The sequence below is a fragment of the Rhipicephalus microplus genome, chromosome X, assembly GCF_043290135.1.
Source record: "Rhipicephalus microplus isolate Deutch F79 chromosome X, USDA_Rmic, whole genome shotgun sequence".
NCBI classification, from domain to species: Eukaryota; Metazoa; Arthropoda; class Arachnida; order Ixodida; family Ixodidae; genus Rhipicephalus; species Rhipicephalus microplus.
In genome coordinates this window covers 291,942,380-291,969,620 of record NC_134710.1, presented here as the reverse complement: position 1 = coordinate 291,969,620, position 27,241 = coordinate 291,942,380, and the positions used below count along the sequence as shown (strand labels likewise).

General features: G+C 44.6%; 1 protein-coding gene across 1 annotated transcript in view; it reads left to right on the top strand.

The window, feature by feature from the left end:
- LOC119161414 (uncharacterized) overlaps window positions 1–23,780 on the top strand; it is an 83,174-nt gene extending 59,394 nt beyond the window's left edge. The window contains exons 9-10 of the mRNA XM_037413869.2: window positions 16,098–16,203; window positions 18,264–23,780. Coding sequence (XP_037269766.1) covers window positions 16,098–16,203; window positions 18,264–18,535 — 378 coding nt within the window. The 3' untranslated portion in view covers window positions 18,536–23,780. The remainder of the gene's footprint in view (window positions 1–16,097; window positions 16,204–18,263) is intronic.
- The last annotated feature ends 3,461 nt before the right edge of the window (window positions 23,781–27,241 follow it).

Sequence of the window (27,241 nt, the reverse complement as noted above, 5' to 3'; positions counted from 1 at the left end):
TATGGCAACGCAAATAATACATTGGAACGTCAGAGGACTGCTTAGAAACCTCAACGATGTCCAAGAGCTCTTATACAAGCATTCGTCAAAACTGCTGTGTGTACAGGAAACACATTTAAAATCCCAAAACACCAATTTTTTGCGTCGGTATGTTCTATGCCGAAAGGACAGAGATGATGCTGCGGTGTCATCTGGCGGTGTAGCCATTATTGCTAATCAAAGAGTAGTATGCACAGATTGACCACTACAAACAACCCTATAGAGGCAGTGGCTGTCCGAACAGTTCTTTTCAACAAATTCGTCACCATCTGCTCTCTATACATACCTCCACACCACCGTCTTGAAAAACGAGAATTCCAGTCCTTAAGGGGGGAAGAGGCACTTAGCCATCAGGCATCTTATTATTTAAGCTAGGGTGATTAAAACTATGAGATGCGGTATTTACATGTGCAGATGTCAAATATGAACTCATTTTTTATATACCTCTTCCCATTTTGTTTTTAATTAGTCAATAATTAAAAGTTCTTTTGATCACCTTTTCAGTAAATTAGCTGTACAGATCTTGCTGAATTAAATGTCATCGCATTCTACAATTAGCAAAGAGTGCAAAAAGCAAGTTTAATGGCTCTAGCTTTCCTGCTACAAAAGTTGTAAAGTTTAGAAGTTCATCTTTTCATTATCAAGAACGATAATTTTTGTATTTTATTTTTTCTAAAAATTTATGGTGTCCTATAGCTGCATATGGCACTTACTTGCACTCACTAAGCATCCAGCTTCTCAGCAAGACAAAAATTATCAAATTCCAGTGTACCAAAGGTGAGAAGCGCTTGTCAGAAGAATGAAAGGTGGCCAAAAAACTGAAACTGAGAAAATGGCAAAAAACAAAGCTCTGTATATTCAAGGAATTCTGCTCAAACAAAAATGCTTCTCTTTGCATATAAATGCCTGAGAAGGCACCAGGGCAGTAGTCTTTGTCACACTTTTGTCGTTGCCGCCGCTTTGCTTGTTGCAGGAACCTGGATGATGCTGAACACTTTCGCTCGGCACTGATGATCTGATGAGAATCCTTCTCTTCTGCCCGTCACTCGCTCACAGAGTTTTGCTCTAGCTGAAATTCTTTGAGGATACGTGTGGAGGCTTCTTTATCCTGAATTGAAGCGCATCACGGCCTCAGCAACTGCAGTCTCAACAGCTATGAGTGAAGCATGCTTCTCTTTAAGCATTAGAGATTATATGACAGGATGGAGTGCCTCGTTTGCATTTTGTGTCTTGCCTCTTTGGCAGCGTTTTAGGAGCTCCTTGTCACAAAGTCGCGCGTAGACTGGTAGTAGTGCATCACGGACATTTTGTGGGAAGTTGTAGGTGAGTCTTGGCAATGGTTCTCCCCTTGCAGCAGCAGCATTCTGCTTGCACCATGAGTCACTGCCACTTGGGCACAAGGTGCGGTTGGACCTTTCATCAGTCGATGCCGCATGATAATATGTGGTCATGGCTGCCCGGTGCATTGCATCTATGTCACCAACATTGTACTTCAGAGCCCAGCCATAGTATCTCAACAATTTCTCAATGACATCACCTGTCAAGCGGCCTCTTCCACATAGTGTTTCACCAGAACCTTTATGCTTTTGAACAAGATTGCGTAGTGCAGTACCCATTTGTTTTTGGACATGGCTTATACAGTCCTCTTTTTGAACCTGTATGAAACCATAAACTATCGAGTCTTCAACAGCACGAAATGATCTACTGTGCCCATCACACAGCATCACTGTGTACCGCAAGCCGTGACGGGAAATTGAGCGCTCAAAGAGAGTGACTGCTGCCTCCACTTTCATGTGCCCTGATTTGCACTGTGTACTTTTGTGGCAGATTTGCGGTGACTCCCAAACGAAGTAATTTGGGCGTTTTTTTGGTGGTGCGCGCTTGCAGCCAGCACAAAAATTTGACAGGACAACATAGTCTAAAACATAGCCAAAAAACAGCTCTATAACAATGCTCACACCAATGTGCGACAGGTGGCCTCTGGTCATTCATGTGCCATCATAACAGATGGCCACATTACCTGGGTTGTCAAAGCACAGATCTTGGTATAATGTTTTTACTGACATGGCGCAATCAGAGAAGACCTTGTCTGCAGCTCTTGTTGCCGCAGGATTCAGTTTGTTTTTCAAATAGCTCTGATAGCTTTTGTGGTCAAGTCCCCTGTGAGAAATTCTCATTACAAGGAAGATGTCGTTTAGGGCTGCCTGGCCATTCCCTGTGCTTTGCACGGCACGAGACGCATGGATATTGACATCAAATGCAGTGCATTTAGCCTGACTGGTACCCTCCCAGCGCTCCACTCACTGTCAACAAGTACACAGTTGCGGCACTCTGAAATCAGCTTCATCGCAAGTTCACGCTCACCTTTTTCAATAGAAATGGTCCCACTGCATGTCCGGCATTTAGCCATTCTTTCAAGAAGCTTGTTTATCGCGGATAGGTTGACGATCCTGTAGGTAGCCGCCGACGGGTCCGAGTCCTCGCGCATTGTCGCGAGCGTTCGCAGCTTGCACTTGCTCGCTGAAGTTGCCGATAAGCTGCTGATCTTATCAGCACTCACTTTCTGCTATTGCGCTCGATCGGCGCTCGTCAAAAAGGTTGCGTCTTTTCTTATGCACTGTCTATCGCCGACGTCGTCTGAGGCGGCCGGGGAAACAGGCGGTGATGTCGGCATTTCATCCGACGGACCGTATTTCGTTGCCACGCCGTCCTGTACTAGGTGCGCGTCGAATATACCAGCGCCATTATCTCTTTTTGCCGTAGATTTCTTGCGCTTTTTTCTAAACTTGTGAGCAGCGCGGGACTTGCGGTACGGCTTCGGCATGATGAAAGGTTCAAGCCAGGTTCAAAATGTGGCCCAGAGCGTAGGCCTAACGTACTGGCCCGGTGGCTGCGGCTTGCTTCGTCGGGCTGGTGCGGCGGCGTGCTTGAATGAGCAGACTTGAGAAACGCTTGCTCCAATTTCTCGCTAGTTCACGTAGGTTCAGGAAGCAGACGAGAACAATGACATGTGAGCGAGATACACTCACCGCTTCACGTGTGCTCTACTGCTGCACGCAGCAGACAGCTCGGGAAAACGCGGCCGGGAGCGTTGGCCTATCGCACTGTCCCGGCGACTTCGTCGAGCTCGTTCAGTGCCGTACCAGTATACCGCCAAACGTAGAGACTTGCTCTAATGCTTGCTCTAATTTCTCGCTAGCTCACGCAAGTTCAGGAAGCCGACGAGTACAAAGTGAAATACACTCGCCGCTTCGCGTGCGCTCTGCTGCCACACGCAGCGGACAGCTCGGGAGGCCCGGCGAATCGGAAGGCGCGATTTAGTCACGTGTGCTCACTGCACCAATAGGCTCACGCGACGGGGCTTTTTTTTTTTTTACGCGGATTCACAGCCTGCATACTGAGTGGTCGAAAACAAGCGCGACAGAATATGAAAGAAAAAGGGCGGCTCTTTTGAATGCGTCCAAGACTGCTGCTGTAGCAAGTGTAGAACGGCAACACTGCGGCACTGAAAAAGCCCATTTTTCACTCGTCCATCGCCAAAAATTCAGCTCACTAACGTCGCATAAACTACTCTCATGGCTAAATTACCAATCTAGGACGCGTAAAAATTGTTGAGATTATGCAGCGATAGTGGGAGAACCAAATATAGCATTTTCAAAAAATCATACTTTTTAGCGATTTTCGGTCTCAAAGACTGACTCCTCCCTTTAATATATGAACTACCTGAACCCTATCTGGTCCTTGGGGACCTGAATGCTCATAGTGGTCTGTGGGGTGATTCTTGCTGCGACGCACGAGGTCATCTCATTGAACAGTTACTTTTCTCTTCCAGTGTCTGTCTGTTGAATAGGAAAGAGGCAACATAATATAACCTTGCCAACAAAACTTACTCCTCCATAGACATCAGTATCGCATCTCCTTCACTTGTACCATTACTCCAATAGAAAATTATAAATAACCTCCACGGAGTGACCATTTTCCTGTCGTTTTGAGTACACCAATATCATACGAATGTCCTTCACGTGTTTCCAAATGGCTGACATACAAAGCCGACTGGGAACAGTTTCATAACATTACTCATTTAAATTGGACTGACATATGTGGGTTAATCATAGATGAAGCTGTGCAGTAGTTCACAGCTTTCCTTATTGGTGCAGCAGCCAAGTGCATCCTTCAAACATCTGGATTGCCTGGCAAGCGACACGTCTCATGGTGGAACACTGAGTGTCGTAATGCGCGAATGGAGCAGAACAAGGCATGGAGGTTGCTTCTGAACTCACCGACAGCCAAAAATCTTGACAGCTTTAAGAAAATAAAGTCTCAAGGCAGGAGAACGCGTCGGCAGGCCAGAAGAGAAAAATGGCACAAGTTTTTATCGGGGATCAATTCATATACACAAGAAGCTAAAGTATGGAACATGGTTGGTTGGGTAGCAGGAAGACAAATACACTCACTTCCACTCGTAAACACACAGGGTGACAGCCTGGAAGATCAGGCGAACTTCCTCGGTGCACAGTACGAGCAGGTGTCTAGCTCGTCACACTATACTGAAGCTTTCCAAAGATATAAAGCAAGAATAGAAAAGTAGAAACTAGAACACAAGTGTACAAAATGTGAAGCATGCAACCAAACTTTCAACTTAGCTGAGCTGCAAACGTCACTAAACTCCTGCAGTAATTCTGCCCCAGGCTACGACCGTGTCGTGTGAAATGTTGAAAGACCTGCCGCTCAAAACGTGAAAAACTTTACTTTCCTTATACATTGCTATCTGGCCTTCTGGCACCATCCCTACTTCCTGGAAAGAGGATATTGTTATCCCTATTTTGAAACAGGGCAAGGAGCCTTCCTCAGTTTCGAGTTATAGGCCCATTGCACTTACAAGCTGCCTTTGTAAACTTTTCGAAAAGATGATAAACCGCCGAATTTTACATTTCCTTGAAACACACAATCTGCTCGACCGATTAAAGTGTGGGTTTTAAGAGACTGCTAGGCGAACACATTCAGTCATGCCTTGTCACCTGCATTGCTGTCGTCGCCGTACAAAGCGTCGACTCTGGTTCATTACGGTAGTCTGCAGCTTGGAATCCCCGTGATTTGCGACGTCGCGGATTATTTTTGCTTCGATCAACCTTTTTTCAGAACAGTGATTCTGAAATAGACGCCGTTCCAAGCAGCACTGCAGAGGTGCCCGAGGATGCACGCTTCAGCTATGTTCGCTCGTGTGTCTCAGTTAGCTATGTTGGTGTGATTTGGCATGCAAAGCATTCAGGTATACGCAGAGGGGTCAATGCAATATAGCTATCGCGAATGAGCATCAGAGAAGAAATAGAATACGTTTCCTGCTTGCCAGGTTCTTTTTTGCGCCTCCAGATCGCCCCACCCATCCAGCCTCTCGCGGTCAACATTGTATTACCACTTTTACGTGGACGCAAAGTCTACAGATGAACTAAAATTCAACGCTACGTGCGTGTTACTTGTTAGCAATGATATCTGACTGTATGCTGTTCCACTTTTGATAGTTTGTGGTCGTGTCGATGTGTAACACATACGTGATAAGAAAAGACACCCTCATTGCGCTTTTACCGTGCTTCAAACTAGACAACTGCAACTCACCTGCAACTCACGATTCCCCGACATGCTGACCGACAAGCACACGTTTAATCATGCTCTTTTCTGTCGCCGTTCTTCTAAAGGTGGTTTTTATCTTCATAATTTTACGAAATCATTCAAACCGGTGCACGAAGATCAGAAGCAACGAGCGAGTGCGTTTCTGCACTTCGGCGCTACGATAAGAACACTCCGATTGTACACGTCATCGCTACTAGGGCATCGTCACTCAGGATAGTATTTGTGGAATGTATCACACCGAACACGTAGCACTAGTGTCGATGTCGCAGGGCAGTCTATTTGCCGTTTTTTCTCCTTAGCTTTTCTACGCTGTTTGACATCGAATTAAAATAACTTCCACGCGACGGATGTCGTTCAGATTTGGCCAAGAAGACCTATGCATACTAAGCGATCGAATGATGGGCACATCTCGATCTTGAAGTTTGATGTCAGTGCTCCTTCAAGACACTTGTCTCACCTGGGTGTGCGCGGTAGAATGCTTTCCATAATCGAGAGTTACTTGTCCAATCAGGCATTCCGTGTCCGTGTGGGCAGTGTTCTCTCCCTAAAATTTGTCAAAGAAACGGGAGTACCGCAAGGTGATGTACTTATTTGTACACTTTTTATTATCAAAATGAATTCCTTGCACCTGTCCATCTCCCGCAATATGTTCTATAGTACATATGTCGATGACGTCCAGCTTGGTTTTAACTCTTTCCTTACCGCCAGGAAAAGACCCGTTTTCATGTGGTGCAGCAAAAAAAAGTTTATCGTTATATACCAATGTTTTTTTGTTGATTGTAATACTCCAAAATGTAGACAAATAAATGCGCTTTTTAATGATATAAATACAAAACATGTGTTTGCAACACAATAGCAGAAAAAAAATCCCAAACAACAAATTTCTCGCAACTACTGCAAAAAAAATGTGGAAAAGTAAGCATGGTGGGCACGAATATCTCAGTAAAAAAAATTCAAGATATGCGTTTTGTGGCATATTTACATAGCTAACTATCCTAAAAGTTTCAACAGTACACATAAAAAATTGTTAGCACAGCAAGAAAAAAAGTTAGCACTTGTGATTACGGGACAATTTTCTGAGGATGCAAGAAAAAAATTTTATCCGCAGATAAAAAATATTTTAGATGTTCTGCAGCCAATGAAAATGTAGAGGAATGAATGATCTATTTATTTCAATAAATTTAGAACGTTTTTATTACACAGTAAGAATTAAAAAAAATAACAAACAAAAAAATTCTCAAGGACACAAGTTTTTTTTTTTTTTAAAAAAGTGGGTGTAACAAGCGAAAAGATGGCAATACAAATTCTGAATATACATTGGTTAGGTAGTAGTTACTTCTAAAGACCACAGAGGTTACAAGAGTACACGTAAACAACTGTGAAACCACACAAAAATGTTATCCCTTGTGGTGGCGGTGCCACTCACCAAAGCAGTCTCTGGTCGCGATGAAGCACAAGTAAACGCCACACGTTTCCGTCACGCTCAGCATACCGAGGAAGGAGAAAAAACGTTTTCTTGGCATAACCCCACGTGGGATTAGCCCAGAAAACAACTCTGCTGTGCTCCAATAGAGGTGCAGGCGAGGCAGTTGCACTATCCCCATGTAGATGAGGAGTCCGATGAACATCATCATTTCATCTGGGGAAACATTTTTCCACGATCCGTCGCGTTCCGAGTACGTTGGTTTCTCGAGAATGTGCGCCCAGGCGTATTTATTTGTGTTCTCGCACATGGCTGTGACGAGTTCCGTTGTGAAAAACAGCAAGAAGAAATCCAGGGCTCGAAGAAATCGACTAGTGCTGCTCCGTCGCGCCATGCCCAGATCGACTCCCGGTTTCCGTCTTGGACAAAACTGCACGCGCTGTGCAGCGGGAGGCATTGAATCGCGCCCATAGGACGTAGAGACCCTGCGGATAGAGATAATAACTGTGACAACACGCTCGGTCCCCTCGCAGGCGCTCAACAACACGATAAATCCCGTAAAAAAAACTCACCGTCGAGCTGACGAAGACGTTCCCGGTGTGTTGAGGGCCTCATCGCTGTCGGTGCTAAACTCTGATGATAGGGAATCTTCTTCAGGGCCACTGCTACCACTTTCATCCGAAAAATCTACTGTAACAACACTAGAATCACGAGAAATACGACAATTCCTTTCAGACCCGGTGCGCGACGACGACGCCATGGCTGCCGCTATCGCCGGACGCTCGCTTATCTTCCAAGCAAGGTCAAAAATCAGCGGGTCTCCGGAAACCAAAACCGAAACTGACACGGGTTGTGTGCTTCCTGAGCTTCATTTCAGATGGCGCCTCATGTCCATACGGCGCGTTGGGGCGCGGGAATTTCAACTTGAACCCATCGATCAGATTGACCGAAATTGAATAGGCGCGGTAAGGAAAGAGTTAAGTCAACCTGGCAATGTGTGAGCGGTAGGTTCAGCTAGGTTAAACAAGGCCCCCAAATGGGCAGAGGAAAATACATTCCGACTGAACCCACAAAAAAGCATGTGTGTCTTGTTCTCCCGAAAGAGAGGCATACACTCGGCACCTGACATTCAACTGAATGGTCAACGTCTGTCTGTTAATGCCGAACATCAATTCTTAAGCCTAATTAATCTTGGACAACAAGCTAACCTTCATACAGTACATCAAGTATTTAAAAACAATATGTGTAAAAGCCATGAATGTTCTAAAAGTGTTGTCACGTACTATGTGGGGTAGTGACAAGCAATGTCTCATGAATTTGTATAGAAGCCTCATTCGCACCCGCTTAGACTATGTGGTCATTGTTTATCAGTCTGCGACTCAAAGTGTTTTGAAGATGCTGGGCTCCGTGCACCATTTGGGCATCCACCTTTCTACGACTGCTTTTAGCACCAGCCCCAAAAAAAGCCTCTACGTTGAGTCAAATGAGTGGTCGCTTCATTTGCAAAGAACTTGCATGTTCTTTGTATATTTCCTCAAGGTGAAAGCAGGCAAGAAGCACCCCTCATATTTCACTATTAATGATTTGTCGAGCTTCATTCTGTTTCAAAACAGGCCTTTTATGAGGCAGCCCTTCTCAGTTCGTTTAAATAGTCTAGCTGAGAAAGCTGGTGTGTCACTTGAACACAGTTTAATGGCTCCTGCAGCACACGTGCCACCGTGGTAGTGGCAGACTATAGGCTACGATGTGTCTTTCCTAGAAGTTACAAAACACGCGCCCATTACCCATATCTGAACATACTTCCTGGAACTTTAACAAAAATACACACGTCCTGAGTTCTTTACAGATGCTTCTAATTCCTCTGTGTCCTACGCTGCTGTTGCCGCATCCTTTTCGGATGCTTGCCCTCTACATCCAGACACAAGTATCTTCACAGTGGAAGCTTACGCGATACTTGTGGCTGCTAAACACATCAAACAATTACAACTACAAAAAGCAGTAATTTATAAGGACTCCCTCAGTGTGGTAACAGCTCTGCAAACTCTTAAACAAAAACAGAAACTGTCCTCGTCTCACTTTACTCTATTTTATGCACACTCTACACACTCAAACAACATAGTGTACTGGGTGCCAGGGCACCGTGGGATCCAAGGCAACGTGATGGCGGATCAGCTTGCTGCATCCGTCCACAAAAGCACTGCAACTACACCCATATCAATCCCCGCCCTTGACCATAAACAGTCTCTCAAACGAAAGCTCAGGGACTACTGGCAGAGCAAATGGGATAGACTCACACAAAACAAACTACACGTTATTAAGCCACACCTTGGTAATTGGCCGCAGTATCGAAATCACGTCGTACAGAGGTAACACTAACAAGGCTCAGGACAGGACACACATATACGACACACTCATATCTTTTGTCTGGTCGCAATCCACCATTGTGTGACAGACGTGGTGAAGTGCTAACAGTTCTTCACATTTTAATCCAGTGTGAACAATTAGACACTCTAAGAAGACAACATTTCTATTACCCTACTGACAACTTATACCATTACACCCTCCAATTTTCGCTTGTAAGGAACCACTTTTCACTCGTAAATCTGTGCTAGCTTTTTTAAGAGATGTCCGCTTCTATCATGTAATATACCCAGGCATTGTGTAGCGCGACCTCTCAAGAGAGGTTGCTGCTGTGGTGGCTACATTGAAAAGCACTTTCCTTGCAGCCCTTGTACACAAGGGCGCTGATGTGGCACATGTGCTAGTGTCAAATATCTTCACACATACTTTTATTATCAGAACTTTTTGCCAATTATTTTTATTATACATTTCACGTAACTGTCATTATTTTATTACTTCTATGTTTTACCCACTTTAACGCAAGGAATTTTAAGGTCCTTATACAGCCACACAACATATTCATTGTTCACATCTGGTCTTATGACCTGACGCTCTTTGGCCATCGAATGGCCCTTGCGCCGCAAAACATCACACATCATCAAAAATGCAGCATCATATGGCGGTGCACAAACGTCCTGATGGGCGCTTTGCATGGCTTCCGAGATAGCGGGCGGGTGGCGTATAAACTCGTCATGCGTCTGCCATCTTGGAGGCCATGCGTTTGTTTTTTGCTTTGTTCTCGGCCGCTGTGCTTGCGTAGCACTATAAACAAAGAGGTTTCTCCTGCATTCGACAGATGGTGCTTTGCTGCGAATTGCGCTACTTTAGAATTTTTATTGACATCGTCCACATTTGGGCTGCTTGCAGTTGTTGAGTATGGTTGTGAAACTATGCTTCAAATTTAATTGCGTCATCATTTTGTGATATAATGGCTTGATTTATTGTTCAGGGGTGGAAGTGTTGTGCCAATCTGACCTGCTGCGCCAGACTGCACACAAATGGCAGTTTCTGCAATGCTTGTTGATTGGAAATGCAAATTGCCAAATCTAGTCGATTATCGTTGACTGAGCAACACTGAGCGCTGGCTACACGAAGGACGCAACCACATCTATATCTAGTGCAGTTCGATGGTTCCATCGTGTTGTACAGTAGACTCTCAGTAAACAGAAATCTGTTAAAGGGAATTACTGCTGAAATGGAACTGTCGCCTCTGCAATGCTTGGTTTCAGGCTTGTATTCTGCACCCATGTTCACCTCTCAGTAAACGCAACTCCTGTTAAATCTAACGTATTTTTCCGATCCCTTCAGGTTTCGTTTACTTGAGAGTCTACTGTACTTCGATTCATTCAAGGGGCTTGCTAGGGCTCGTCTCGTCACTGTTGTCTCCGTGGTTTCCTTGCAAAAGTGCTGGTGCCAATGCGAGTAACCGTCGGTTGTCTAGTAATACGATGAATCCTGGATAATTTGTACCAGTGGGAACGCGGCATGATCATGCACAAAAGGGCAGTGCGCATTTACAAGTACAAATTCGATTCTACTGACATGCCCCATCGCCACCAATGAACAAATACAGTATCACAGCAGGTGTTGCCCAAAGTGCCCACCAAAAAGTAATTTCTTCCACTTTGGCACAGTGTAGGTAAGATACTCGGCTGGCACTCTCGCACAATTGTTTCATATCATGCAGTGGGGACGCCAAGGAGCATTTCGAAGGTGAAAATGCTGTAGGCACGTGTGCTCAGATTTGAGTGCACGTTAAAGAACCCCAGGTGGTCGAAATTTACAGAGCCCTCCACTGCAACGTTTCTCATAATCATATGGTGGGTTTTGGATGTTAAACCCCACATATTAATTAAGGAGCATTACGAAACTATAGTCGAACACGGATAAATCGGACTCAAAGGGGGTCGCGAATTAGTTCGATATATGCAAAAATTCGATATCAAAAATAGGAAGCCCTGAGAGCTTACCCTGTAGCGAATCATCACCTACAATCGGCGCATTGAATGACAAATGATCCGCACACATGCCGCAACAAAATGATTTATTTGCAGGCAAAAAAAATGCTTATCTTGGCCTGCTTCTTCGTTTTTGAAATGAAGTTGAAGATGTCTGTCTCGATCTTTTCAAGGCTGTCCAGGTGCAACATCCCGTTTCCTCTATGTCGCCGATACAATGGCGAATGACGCCAAACGGTGCCGTCACTTCAGCGGGGGAGTACGTGCATGTAGCCAGCACCTTGTCCCTCGTCCCGATGATTCTCCTTGTAACTTTAGCTGTTGGCCTGGGCATCCTGGGTCCCTATGACCGCCGTTACGATGTCCTCATCAGGGAGGCTCTCAACAGCCTGGAGGTTCTCAAAAGCCTGGACATTGCAGTCCGCTTTGACAAAATCGTCTGCAGATACTTCACGCGGAACTGTGGCCTAGAAGAGGGACAACAACTGATGAAACGTGTCGTCTATGCACTCGTCGTCACCATCTTCACTAGTTTCCGCAAGTTCTGCAGTCTCAAAGCCTGCCTTGCGGAAGCAGTTCACTACTGTGTTCGTCTTCACGTCTCGCCAGGCACCCGTCATCATTTGTATGGCACCAAGAAGGTCAACCTTGAGCTCGGTGCCCATGCAGAGGTTGATCAGCATCCTATCAAGGAGTCGCCTCCTGTAGCCTACATTGAAGGACTTGATGATGCCCTGGTCAAGTGGTTGCAGCTTCGCCGTAGTGTTGGCCGGCGGAAACTTCAGCTCGATGTTTTTGAGCTCGCAGGTGGTGTGGTGGGTTGAGCAGTTGTCTACAAGACGGCAAGCGCGACTCCCCGACTTGCCCAGCTCGACGTCCTATGCTTGCAGCCATTCCGTGAACAGCTGACGCGTCATCCACGCCCTCTTGTTTGAGGCGTAGCGGACTGAGAGCTGCTTACAGTTCTTGAAACAGCGCGGTGCCCTTGCTTTACTGATCACAGAGGGCTGAAGCTTCTGAGACCCATCTATGTTGGCTGCCAGCAGAACGCTCACGTGAACTTCACTCATTTTGCCCCCATGACACGTGCTACCGCGAACGTCGGGAGTCTTGCTCGGCAACATTTGCCAAAAGAGACCGGTCTCGTCGGCATGGAAGATCTCCGCGGGAAAAAAAACTTCGCAGAGATTTCCGGCCACTCCTTCGTCATCCACTGCTGATGTCCTGGCTGCTGAAACATTTGCTTTCACCAGAGATGGCTTTCCCAACGATGTTGCACCACTGCTTAAATCGGTGAAGCCACCCGGTGTTGTTGGCGAAGCTGTCTTTATCGAGTGCAGTGGAAAATCATTTGGCCTTGGCCGTCAGCACGGGGCCATCCACTGGAATGTTCTTAGCGTGCACTTCTAAGAACCAGGCATAGAATGCCTTTTCTACTATTACATGGGCAGGAGCGCGCACACGACAGGCTCTCTAGGTTCGCTGCTCCGCCGCCTGTGCCTTGATGTCTGCCTTGTTTTTCAACAAGGTACTCAGCGTGCTCTGTGGTATGCAGAAGTCATCCGCGACGATCGAAGATTTCTCGCCCTCCTCAACACACTGAATCACCTTCAACTTCGTCGCAATGTCAAGGGTCTTGCACTTCTTGACGCTGGCCATAGCTACATGAGAACAAGGAGTCCGCAGCAGATTAGCACACGACGCACGTAACAGAGGAATGCTGCACAAGCAGTGGTACATAGGTGACGGGACAACTAAAGCAACAAAGCGCTCGCCACTTGCGAGGGTAACAGCAAAAGGCGCGAGCTGTGATTGGCTGATCAAAACTCGCAAAACAGCAACAAAAAATAAGAGAAGGCGGAAGGAGGAGGCATCGGTTCCTTCGGTCCTGATCTCCGAGCCTACCCGACGGGTACGCGGAAGAGAAAGCATGAGAGAGAGAGAGAGAGAAAGAACGGGAAACAAAAAAAAAAGCTGTTTGGCAAGTTAGAGACTGGGCGCTTTGAGCCCTCTCGGCCTTACATTTATTCATGCGTTTTGGGTTTTGGCGGAGCCGTGAAAAGCGCGCCTTCCAACTCACGCATGGAGCCGCGCTGGCGCGGAGTTCACGGAGACGCGTGTGCTGAAGCGCGTCTTCCAGCTCGCCCAGCGTTCAATATACCCAAAGGTGGGTAAAAATACCGTTTGATATAAACTTGTGAATTTTTATACTTTTACAAGGGCTTTTCAAGGGGATAACTTGCGAGTTCAATATACCTGAAAATTCTATATATGCGGGTTCGATATAACAGTGTTTGACTGTATTACACTGTAAGGTCCTGGATGCACAGCTTCTGTGATAGCAACAGCATGGACCACGATCTGATACTAAGCGACAGCTGACAGTTCGATAGAAATACGTAGCGGTCACATAGACTTGGTCATCTCCTGGTCAGGCAGTACCATTCTTAGTTGAAAATTTTTGTGGTTTTTTATATGTGGGGCATTGCATCGTAGATTTTAATGCAACGCGTTATTAGACTGGTTGTGTGGCCTGGCCATCATGAGAAATTCGTGGCAGAAATACAGCTTACAAATTGTATCATACTCGTGCTGTGCACGTGGTTATGCTGGTTTGTGGGCCATTCACATGACACGGCCGTTGGATGAAAAAGCGCACGTTATGGCCAGCCGCGTCGAACACGTTAGTCGAACGTGTTATTCGAAGGTCGTAGGTTCGATTCCTGCTCACGGCTGGTTATTTTTTCACCCACTTTTCTTTCTTCTTATTTACATTAGATTTGTTCTAATAACTTCCCCTATACCTTCCTTGGCATTATTGTCTGTTAGATCTCATTCATATATATATGTATATATATATATATTACACGCACACACACACACACACACACACACACACACACACACACACACACACACACACACACACACACACACACACACACACACACACACACACACACACACACACACACACACACACACACACACACACACACACTGGCGAGGAGTGCCTTATCTAGAGCAATGACGCTGACAGTAATAGTCCTCAACTCCTGAAACAAAATCATGAGGCTGCAGGGATAAACTCAAGCTACTTGAGCTATATTTATGTATGCGCGACATATATATATATAACGGCCGGGTCAAGTGAAAACCACGTTTTCACTATGTTTACACATCGCGAAACCACGGCTGCTCTAGGGCAGTCGAGTGCACGTGATGTGCCTTCGTTTGAGCGAGCACAGGTGCCTATTTGTCGACGATACATAGTAGAACAAATAAACAGTAATGGATGACAGAACCGCATGATGGAGACTGCCAGAAGACAAGCGCGTTGGAGTGCTATTGGCATTCGCCAGTGCCTGTGGAAAGGATAACATGAAAAGACTGAGCGGATGCTTTTATTGTCGATAGACACAGAAGCCAAAAGTTGGGCGCACAAGCTGGAGCAATTGTGAAGTTGTTTTATTATGCAAAACTGTAAAGAAGTATAAAAAATATTAAGAATGCCAAGATCAGCCATAAATGGAGAATAAATAAAATATTTTCGCGCATCTTGTTCTGATTATGTGTTCACTGTTGAATTAGTTACATTATCATAAGAACGTCGAGACGGAAAGAGACGAAAACATTCAAAAGCGCAGGAACGCAAGCAGTTGTGTTTGCATTTTGCAGCATTTCATCGCTCTTTTCGTCTCACAGTTTTCATATTATTCAGTTGAAAACTGCTCGCTCGATTGCCAGCGTTGAAAATTACAGTCACTGAAACTTCAAAGAGGCTCGAGTCCACTGTTATGCGACCCCACACATGCTAAGTATATTTCGTGACTGTTGCATCTCATTGTATGAATACTATGGATGTGTTTGGAGAAAGTGGGACGTCTATCTTATTTTGTGCTAAAGGAGCAGTGGCAACTGCAGTTGCTGAGGTTACATATTCTTAATGAAATTATCAAATCTGAAGCGACATACTCATTTACTATAATTAATTTAAATGTATTAGAAAGGTGTAGCTCTTCCAGATCTGTTAGTTGTGATCTTGTAGGATCTGAGTAAAGTGTACTCACAATTCTCACTTCCGCGAAAACTGATCGGTGTGCAAGGTTCCATCTCGGGTAGGACAATACCCAAAATTTGCAAGGGCTGCAGGTATCTAAAAGCAAGGTCGGTAATCACCTGGTGCGCACATGCCAGACAGATATTATAAGAAGGTTTCGCGGGTCACACAAAGGTGCAAGCACTCAATGGTAACTACCCCAAGCGCGCAGCGCATGCGATTCTATGGGCGCTCGCGAAAACTGTCCCCCCTCCCCCCTCGGTGGCGTCGCAGCGGCGGTTTGGGGACTAGACCTGTCACGCCGGTTTTGGAGCACCCGGCAGGCCGTACCCGTGCACTCTTTCATCCAGCGGCCGTGCACATGATGGTGCTGGAGCTCACTGTGCATGCTCTGCAGTTGCCTTTTATATTGTCGGAGACTCGGTGAACACTGTTTCGCTGCATTGCGACGGTCTCTACACTGTTGGCAAGGCATCCATTGACATAAGGGACAAGTAATGTCCCATTTAAACATCCCAAAAGTTGCTTAGGGGCCATTATAGTTTTTTTTGTATTTAACGTTATTAAGCAACATGTTTGGGTTATGCAGGCAGGAATTCCTCCCATCACTGGAGTGCCCCCACCTCCACCTATGCTTGGACCTCCGCCGTCAGGGCTGCCTCCATGGATGGCAGGACCACCACAAGGTCCTGGAGGTATCGTAGAGTTTGAATTTCTCATCTTTTTTTCTTTCCGATCTACCTTTTTTAAATTTTTTAGAAAAATATTGGTTCAATATTGAGATCAGTCCTTTATTATTGAGAAAATAAAAGTGCAAGTTCTGGTCTTGAATTTCTTCAGTTCTGGTCTTCTTCAGTTCTGGAAGTTCTGGTCTTGAATGCCACCCGTCAACCATTGTGGTGTTGCTCATGTTGACGTCATTTTTTTTTTTCGTTCTTTTTCACTGCGATCACGTCTTAAATGTTGCGGAAAGTTTGCCACGTTAAGCCGTGTTTTTAGGATAAAATGATTCTCATTTTTTCACTTATCAAGAATAATACAGTCAAAGCTAATTGATTTGCACTTCATTAATTTTAATTTTTCTGTAATTCGAACCAAGGTGTGTAGTTGTGCAAACTTCTGTAAAATTACATCTATTGAATAGAGATGCTGCTTGAAAAACCGAAGTTTTTTCAAAAGTTGCACATATTTTTTCAATAATATGTACAATTTTAATAATATATGCCTCTATTTCTCAAATTGAGGTTTTTAGCACCAAGACAAATCAGACGGTAATGAAAAAAAAGTAATACTGTCACAGATGAATTAATACATCCTTACTATGATGTATGTAAAAAAACATTTAGCAGTTTCCATGCTTTTATTCGCAAACTGGACTAAAATAAAAGCAATAAAATGAAAAGAAGTACTTACCTTCAGAGCAGCAAGAAAATGTGGCAGTGATTTTCGCTTGTGTGTGAGGAAAAAACAAAAACAAAAACATGCACATGGTGATATCCCACGCACTCTGCTTTCTGCCGTGGTTTCCGCCACCCCCAAGAACCCACATTAAATGCGCCCCACTCGCGGTAGTGGGGCACGTGAGACGATACTTGCTGAATTTGCTGGGGAGCACCTCGATTGGGACGACTGGAGAAAGCCATGCCGCGCGCTCGCAATCTTGGAGGCCATGAACGAACTTAATTTCTTGCAAGATGCAACTTTATTATAATGAGGTTTTAGTGTATTGAAATCGACTTGAAAACGTTTTTTTCTTGCCTTAGCTTAAATTACCACGCCAGATACCCAAATTCACACCCTTTGGCTGATTTGAGTATTGTGGGCTGCATAGTTACTGTGGTATTCGCAAGAGGGTGCGATGAGCCCACCATCACATTGAGAGTAAGCTGCGCATGCAAATGAAAAAAAAAAATGTGACGAAGGGCTCAAGATCATAATTCGTCGCATGTGAGACTTGACTTTCTTCCCTGTGCCATCCTACTTCTTAGCCTACAGCGCGCTCGTCCGGACAAGAGGAGAAAGCAGCGACAGTGTGTGACTAATTCCTGTAACGGCCCCATGCTTGAGGGATTCTAAAAAAATTTGAAGCGCTCTGTTCGTTAGGCAATAAACTCCTTTACTAAAGCCATGGTTACTTGCAAAAGTGTCGCAGTGCGCCTTTAAGGTACTCACTTTGGTATCATGCAGTTTTAGACTGCAGCTCTTATTTTTTTGTGACATGCGCCAGTTTTCGATGTTGTGCACGTTTATAGGGCTGAGTGGAGGTTTTGTTTGATGAACATTGTCGCATATGCATCGCCCTGTTCTGGGCAGCACATGAGGTCTCTGACCTACTGTGGAAACAGAATCGACGTGATCTTATCCCATGTTACCATTCTGCGTTGGACTTGAATATCTTTAGGCTTTATGCATGATGTGAGGGCACTCAGAAGAGGACTTCACTGGCATGGTATCAGAGCATTGTCGCCCGATCTTAGGTTTAACAAATTTTTTTTACATTACTAAAACTTCTTTTTTTTTCATATTGCCGTATAACTCGAATGTTCTGGTGGTACTTTCCATGTTATCAGAGTCCCTTGGCAACAATACATTGTATAAAAGTCACTTATCACCAGTGTTAACAATTTGTTGATTTTACTAACTACGTTATGTATTAACTCCGTATGAATCGTCTGATGCTTAAGCTGTTCTTGTTTAGCCATGGTACGTAATGTGGTATTTTGAGTAGTCCTGAAATATACATTGTTCATTACAGCCCCTTGGCAAACACCGATAACAGGGGTGCCTCCACCACCGCCTCAGCTGTTTTCTTGGGGCCCTGGAGGAGCCTTTATGAACATGGGCTTGCCACCGCCACCACCACCGCCGCCCGCAGTTAGCTCAGTTGCCAGCACAGACAGCGCCGCCTCAAGTACCAGTACAAGTACTACAGCTACTGCAACTACTACAACTATGGTGGATCTAAGTACGCTGGCTGCGCTACCTGGGCTGCTGGCAGCCCCGCCACCACCGCCACCCCCAAGTTAAGCAGCATTGTTTTGGCCAAGGGTAGTGGGCAGAACCATGCCTTTATGTTCACCCTAGTATCCATCTTAGGGTTACTCTTTGAAGGCTTGTGGTTTAGTTGGCTTCAGGTGCACAATGCACTACATTTGCACCAATAGGACACATCGTATATGTTCGAATGATTGATTAGATCAACCTTTGGTCATCTGGCATTCTGACTGATTGGTCAGTCATTCATCACTGCTGTCTGTTTTTGGGTATTTTCATTCTACACACATTTCTTTATCCGCTCAGCACTGTAACTTGATGTTGTTTGAGCTGCTTGACAGCAGCCTAAAGTGCTGCTGGCAAAGGGGCATATCAGTGGTGATCCTCACATTCTGTCATTCATTGTCTTGAACATAGAGTTTCATACAATAATACCTGGAGGGGAATCTGGCACTAGTGTCTATGCGGGCTCCTTCAGCGGCGCTTGTACCCCCATAGGAATTATGGGAAGTACAGGCTTCAGATCTGCTTCGGATGGATCACGTTCTTGAGATTCGCGATGCTTGTTTGCTGAGTGTAAAAAAGTAATATGAAGTTGTGTTTAATTGAAACTTGCTTGATCTTTTTGCACCTAAACTTATTGCAAAAGGTTTTTTTTTTTTGACTTTGTGGCAAAAGTGAAACCTGGACAAATATAACTACCAGGGTATGCATTGCTCTGCCGTTTGCATTCCAGATATGGTATCATGATTTAATTAACTGTTCTTTACAATATTTCAAAAGAAACATTCTTGTTTTGCCGTCGAAAGTATGCAATATCTATTAATGGAAATAACAGCACAGTATTAAGTGAGAAACACTTGACGTTTCGTTTGCTGCAATGCCAGGTGAGTCTGTTCAAGTGGCCTGTCCCCAACGCACCTCTCGTTTTGTTGTGAAGTCGAGTCGGAAGAGCATGGCAGTGCGTCTACTTCGCATTGCCATTGTTTTGCATTTAATTTCAACGAATTTTGGCAAGACGCACTAACAACAACGTGAACTCGGATGTAATATCCTGCACTGGCATGTGACGCTACATCTATGTGCAGCGGTGAGTGGAAAGATGCTTTGTTTAAACTGTCAAACACGACTTATTCAGCTCCAACGTTGCATTAAATTGAGAGGCCTAGCAATTTGCAGCCTCTTTGAACAACAAAGACACAGCTTCAGTCCTTTGCACCCACCCTACTGCCCACTCTACACGAAGAACGAAACTGAAACTGTAGAAAAAATCCGTAGACACGCTGGCTAACGCGATCCAATCCGAAGCCTGTACTTCCCATAATTCCCATGAGGGTGCACAATCGCAGCGCCAGGTTCCTCTCTAGGTATTATTGTATGAAACTCTATGGTCTTAAAGGTGCTTCGTAGACAAACACCATTTTTTCTGTTGCAAATTGATTTGAACTGAAAGAATGTTACAGCTGTTTTCAGCGTAGGTATTGTTTATTTTGGATATGCCATGTAATGAATTGAGTGCATTAAATATACCACGTCAAATATTTTTGTTTTGATAAATACTTAGGGGACTTGCTCTTTGTTACAAGTTTTTTTGTTGTTAGTATGCGAATCGATTTGAACTGAAAAAATGTTCTCAAACAGCTGTTTTCAGCGTAGGTATGGTTTATTTTAGATATGCCATGTAATGAATAGAGTGCATTAATATACCACGTCAAATATTTTTGTTTTGATAAATATTTAGAGGACTTGCTCTTTGTTACAAGTTTTTTTGTTAGTATCTGGGTAAAGTTCGTAGCCATATACATACCTGCCAAGTCTCCCAGATTGGCCCAGACACTTTCGGTTTTGGACCGTTTCTTCCATTTGTACGGTTGTCATGAAAATCTCCCGGAAATCTAAATTTCTGTGCTTGTTCTGGCCGCATTGACAAAAAAGCAGCTCAGTATGCACCAGACTTTTCGAACCTACCCCATTTTATTACGAATGAGTTTAAGAGGTGTTCATTTAAACGTACAGTAGAATCTCGGTGAGGCGAAACCGCGGCAGATAGAAATCGTGAAATTCCCCCGCCCCACTATGTCTATTCGGCTTGAATTCGGATGTTTTGAACACATTTCCTAATCGCGGTGGCTGATACAGACTTTAGTGCGAAAACTGTCGAACAAAGGCCAAGAGCAGCGTACTCGAAAGCATGGAAGTAGGTGTGCGACCAGCGCACGCACTGTCTTCTACAGTGCATGTGATCGTCGTTGCCACAGCCGCCGTGGACGAAACCGTGGTCGCTCTTGACGCGATCATGTATGGCGACGACGTAACTGACAGGGTCCCGAAAGTTTGTGCTCGACCAGTCAAAGCAACGCTGCTTTCCGCAAACTTTGCGGACAAAACTGCGGCAGATGCGATCGTAGATGGCATAAAACAACTTAGTTTTGAAGGCGCGTGCGCAGCGAAGCACACAAGGATTGTAAAAGGAACTGCTGTTTTCCGCTACCGCTGTGCATACAGCTGCAGTCGCGGCAGTGCGGTAGCGATGTACGAGCTCCGAGGGCACGGAGCGGTAGATTAAAGGTCGTAAATTTGTTTAAAAAATGTCACAGTTTCGCTGTAAGGGCGAAGCAATGAATGCGACAGCAACAACAATTGAGGGTCACACTGAAACGGCAAACAGATTGAAACAAGCAGCGCGCTGCTTACTCACAAGTGACGCACGAAAACAATACACACAGGACGAGAGCCAACTAACAATGTTTACCGCTCGACACGTAACGCGCTGTTTAAAGAAAAACAATGCACGATACATAGTCACAAGTACAGATGAGTACAAACTAACAAGTGGCCCAGTTATACGTCGCTCTGTATGAAAAGCGCACTCTTTTCGCATAGAGGACCCGTGCAGAGACCGAAGTAGCCTTTGTGGGCTCGGCAGCTAACACAATCGTTCCAGTTCAAGCCGAAGGCACACAATTCTCCCTACCAAAGAATAAGCGCGCGCGCACGAACATCCACTCCCCTCACCCCCCACTCACCCGCGGGGCTTAGTATGCTTGAGAGAGAGATAAGTGCGCGTTGGCGCATCAGGAAGAGCTGGGCGCCGGGTGCGAGTGGATTTTTTTTTTCTTTCTTGAGTGCTCATTATATATATACATACACACGGTGAATGACAGCCGTGACGGCAAAAAACCAGCCTAGACTCTATATAATTGCTATCGCAATAAAAAGGGGCCAGATGCATTTTTAGTGTTCCTGTCAAAAGAATTTAGTGGTGAGCAAAGCTTTGACCCTCGCTTTTGCGGCAGCCAGCTGCGCTGTTCCGTCCATTCACATGTGTCCCAGGAAGACACGCGAGTTATTTTGAAGGAAATAGATTCTGCTAGTTGTGTTCATTCTTTGAGACTCTCACATTAGTGGGAAATCCTAAACTCGTGTGTTCGGCCACTTCAAGCCTTTATAAGACTGCAATGTTGATGTTAATTCTTGCGAATGAGACCTCCCACCCCACCCCCTCTTGTTTTTTGCAATGTTTTTGTTTTTTTGTCGGTCCTTGGGTTTTATTTTGGTGCGCCCCCCCCCCCCCCATATAAGGAGCAAATATTTCAGCCCCCCCCCCCCCCCTTGTTGCGGAAATCTCGCGGATTCAGAATGCTTAAACTTGGCAGGTATGCATATAGGGTGGTCATTTCTGATAGGTACTATTTCTGGTTGGTTGTAAAAACACACTCCTCGGACTGAATGGCAGGCATGGCGTATTTCCTCTTGTGACAAGTTGCACAGTAGCATGGATTTTGTTCTTTGTCACTGTAATGCATTGTATAAGTGCAGAAAGTATGCTCTCATTTTCCTAGTGTTCAAATATTGCACATGACTGCATTATGTACATCTTCTGGCTTGTAGTAACTGTTAAAGTTATAAACCTATTAGGTTGGTTAGAACATCACATGATATGCTATTATCTATGAAATAATTGTTGTGATGAACAGTGCATCTTCACACAATGGTAGCTTCATTTGGGGCATTTAGCTCCAAGAATTGTGTTAACAAGCTATTCCTTCACATCCGATGTTGTTTTCTTTATTTATGAAAATTCTAGAAGTACAGTAAAATCTCGTTAACCCGGATCTCATGGGACCGGTGAAAATGTCCGAGATAACCGAATTCCAGATTATCAAATGAACCATCAAAACAAAAGGAAGATGTATTCTGCACAGACAAATCTTTATTTGATGAAAAACTTTGTCAACTTAGTCTGCCTTGTCATCAGAATTAGTGCTCGAACGGTCTTCTTCAACCCCATGTGGTGGTGCTGTGGACGCTCGCTGTCGCCAGAACAGATGCACAACTCCGCGAGGACAGCGAGAGCTTCGGTGGCCTTCTGCACGGTGCGATGTCGCGTCGGCTCATCTTGAGTGTCATCATCGGAACAGTGATTCTGATCCTCTTCAAGCACTTCCGATAATATGTCATCATCATTGAACAAACCAGCAATGGCCCCAAAATCATCAACAGGCACAAACACAGCCTGAGAACATAATGACAGTTTCTATGTCAATCAACTCTTTTGGTGTACCCGAGCTGCACACGCTAAGTGCGAAGTCACAACGCAAATAAATCAGCAGCGTAGGCGTCGCTGGCAACTGGGATAGCGGCGGCTGCGCAAACTGTCCCGTGCGGCGTATTTCGCAGAGACTGGATGCGCCGGCAGCGTAAGCGCTTCCGTATGGTAGTGACTAGTGCCACCTGGCCACTTTTCTTCTCATTCACTATCATCATGATCATATTCTGCTGCTGTTCGTTCGGTTTCGGTTTCTCCAAGAACTTAGGTTCAGTGGCGGAGCCAGGACTTCATGCTTTCAGTAACCGGAATCGGCTACCTAAAGCATGAAGCCCCGATAGCCCTCTCTGGAATCATCAGAGTTAACCAGTGCGTGTCTAAATCCCTCCGAAATAATGAGCATTTGACACCATTGAAATATGTAGAGTTTTGCCAGGACCGCGCCGCGTGTCCAAGTCAATCGAATTCCCGATGAAACGAAATCTGGATAAACGAGCTTTTACTGTAATATGGTTTGCAAGTAATGGTCATAATGAATTGTTTTTAATACAGTGAGTTATGGTGTAAGAATTCTATTTAAGTACTTGCTAGCCATTTTGTTTAAAACGTTTGTCTTTTTTCCTACAATATTATACGTATGCGCTGCTTCAAATGAAATTTCTAGACATGAATGGTTGCTTTGTTCACGATTGTACATGCCATAAAGGACATTAAACATCAATACCTCTATTTTGTGTTTTTTCATTTAATGCATTTTGGTTTTTAGAAGAAGCACCTGAATTCAACTATTTTGTAGCCTCTTGTTGTTGTTATTGTCTCAAATCAAGTTTTATATTGTAGCACATCAGTGCTGAACAATAATGAAGATGATGGGAAATGGAAATGGAAAAAAAAAGGATTCTGTATGGTTTTCAGTCCATCTTGCCTACCCAGCAATTTTGATGAGCTGGTGAGCATAGCACAGCTTGGAGTTGTTGAAAGTGTCCCACAGCATTTATTTCATGCAGTAACCCTGTCTATATGTTGCTAATTTACTGTTGTCTACATTCAACAACTGTCTTAGTATTAATTTTAATGCAGTAGTGTTAGCTTGTTTCAGAGAAACTGTGGCATCAGCATTGTTGTTGTGAGATAAAAAAAATTGCATTGTCCACGAGCGAAAAATTGGGAAGTGTAGAAATAGTACTAAACACTATGGTTCTGAGCAAGAATTGAACCCAAGCTGTCTCCTACGGCAAGCAAGTGTTTTGCCACAGAGCCATGCCTGTGCTTGGAACTGCTTTGTGGGGAACAGGAGTCAAGTGGGAAGAGTAGTCTCATTAACACATGTAATGTTCCATGGTAGAAACATAGAATCTCGCCAGACATTGCATCATGCAAATTCTGCAGTGAGCGGGTGGGTAAAGGCCCATTCATTACAAAGTGCTAAGGTATAATATATTCGGCAACAGCACAGACCGTGTGCATAAGTGCGCGGATTTTTCCTTATGGACTGGTAGTGGGCATTTTGCTAATTTGCAGAATGAAAAACTATGGCGTTTTAGACGCCTTGAAACTGCATCTGTACATAGGTATTCAAGGATGGCCTGAAATGGCCAACGTTATACATACAGACCTGCCTTTCCTTCTGGCACGATTGAGATGTCCACCGAAAAGTGAAGCTTGGTTTGCGAATGACAAGGCAATGAGAACGGGCCCTATTTCGGTGTCGCGTTTTACTTTTAAACGTGAAATTCAAGAGTCATCCAATATTTGTTCTCTTGACACGGCCATAAAATTTCATTCCTATGAATGATATGAATAAATACCCAATTCTCTGCCTTGATAGACAACAGCTGTGCTAAAAACAGTGTAGTTTTCCCCAAATGCTGATTAAAAAGTGTGATCAACTGAAGTGACTAAATTCATATTCATCAGTTTTTTTTTTACGTAAAGGAATTGATCAAATGAAAGCTAAGTTATGTCATATTTTTTAATAAACAAATGCAGATACAGTAAAGAAAAAGCGGGCCTGGCCTTCTTGGTGTGTCTTCTGCTCCCTGTTGTTTTGTAGACATTAGCGGCGAGCCTGAATAATCGATGGGCATGCTGGAGGCCAGGGAAGTGTTTTAAAGAGGCCCTGAAACACTTTCTTATGTAACCATGGAATGAATTCACTAGAAGAGCTTATTGCCTCACGAATTTAATGCCACAAAAGTAAGAAGCTGCCCAGTACGAGCGGAGTACGTTCATTATGAGCGACAAAGATTTGTCGCACGCTGCAATCGCATTATCTCTTCTCTCGTCCCAACGAAAGCGCTGGAAGCTAAGCAGGAAGTGATAGCAGGGGCAAAAAAAATACGTCCATGCGCCTCGTGACCTTAAGCACTTTTTTCTTGTCTTTGAATAAGTGGCTCTTTCAGTGCGATCGCGCGCGCACGCACTGACAAGTCGCGTCATTTCGTGGCGATCTCTCTTACAACTGAGCGCGCCATCTTCAAATCAGCCTATGGCTGATAGATGGCCCGCTACAAGTGATTTTTGAGCGTCTTCCATCATTTGTCGAGGGAAGAGAAAGTATTTTTTAGCTGACTCTAATAATTTATTGTGCATTCCATGCTGTGTGCTGCGCTATAACATTTGGCTGGCGTGTTCTCGAGAGCCTCTACTACCGATCGGCAGCGTTTTTCTGACCATGCTCAAAAAGTGTTGCAGGGCCTCTTTACCTCGATTACAGGCGATTACAGCTGGTAATCGCCCTGAAGGGGGAGGGTTTGCAATCTTGCCGTTCTATATCAGCAACGAATGGTTGGTTTGCTCGCCGCAAGATGACACGAAAAAAAGACTGTGGTTGCTCTCGCTCCCACTTGAACGGGCTGCCAGCAGCCACCGTAGCGTGCAGACCATGCTCTCCCGTGTTCTCTTTCATAAAAATGGACACTATACATGTGTCAGTGTGCTTTACCTCTTAGTTTGGTGTGCATGCTGCACATTTTTATTCTACGTTAGTTTTGCATCATGTTACGTGATAGGACCCCGAATGCCCTTGATATTAAAAGGGGATGATGTGGTATAGGGGTTTCGGTTGCAGTTTGGGAACCTGTTCTCTGGCCTCCTAGAGGGTGTTGTACGATTGTATATATACCATGCTGTACATAGTAAAGAATTTCCGCCAGGGTCTCGGCTTTGCCACTTTCTCCTTCTTCCCCGCCAGCGCTATGGGCGTCGGGCCCCTTCGTTCGCCATGCGTCGCGTCCGACACACGATAAAACAATAGCATGTGCCCATCGTGCAAGTTTTCCCAGATCCAGTCTGCCCATCAACAAGCACTGCGACGTTGTAGCCTTCGAAAGATCCATAGTTAAGCTGACGGACACAATTGGTGTCAATAGTCACCTGCTCGGAGGGGCAGTCGAAGACATGGTTTAATGAAAACGCCTTCTCCTTGCCTACCATGTCAACAATGGAGACACTCAGTAACCCACGCCCAGCACTTTTTGGCTGCACCTCAAGGAGCCACGGCTCATCTTAGGCACAGACACCGAGGACGTAGATGACTGTCGAACCATACAGGACCAAGCTGATGACAAATCCTCAAACATGACTTGTATTCACTCAGGGGGATTAGCCAAGAATTTATTATGTAATTTAGTGAGACTTTTTCAGTATTCAATATCCATACCCAAAAGAAAAACAATGTACGTAAAACTGAAGAAGTGCAACAATTCTTTTTCACTCGTTCAGATCAGACAGTATAGTCGTTATTTAAGACAGATTGGTGTGAATAATTAATTAGTTTGTTGATTGATATGTAGGGTTTAACGTCCCAAAACCACCATATGACTATAAGAGACGCTGTATTGGAGGGCTTTAGAAATTTTGACCAAATTAGTAATTAAAAAGAATTCTAATGATGTTAAAATATTGCTGCAGGAATAATACGCAAGCAGGAACTTATTTCATTGAGTTTCATGAAGGTTAAGCACAAATGGCATCAAAAGCATTTTTGCGGCTGAAGCCCAGATCCAAAACACTGAAGGAAAGCCTGTTCTCAAGTGTGAAATTAAGCCCCAGGTTAGCGAATAAGGCAGCAACAGTTTTTTCTTGTTGGTTGGATGGTTCCTCAACAACTTGGCGTAGCCCATCCAGGGAGATAGGCCATATATCGGATGATACCTGGCTTATTAAACTAACTCATTTCTTAAAGAAAA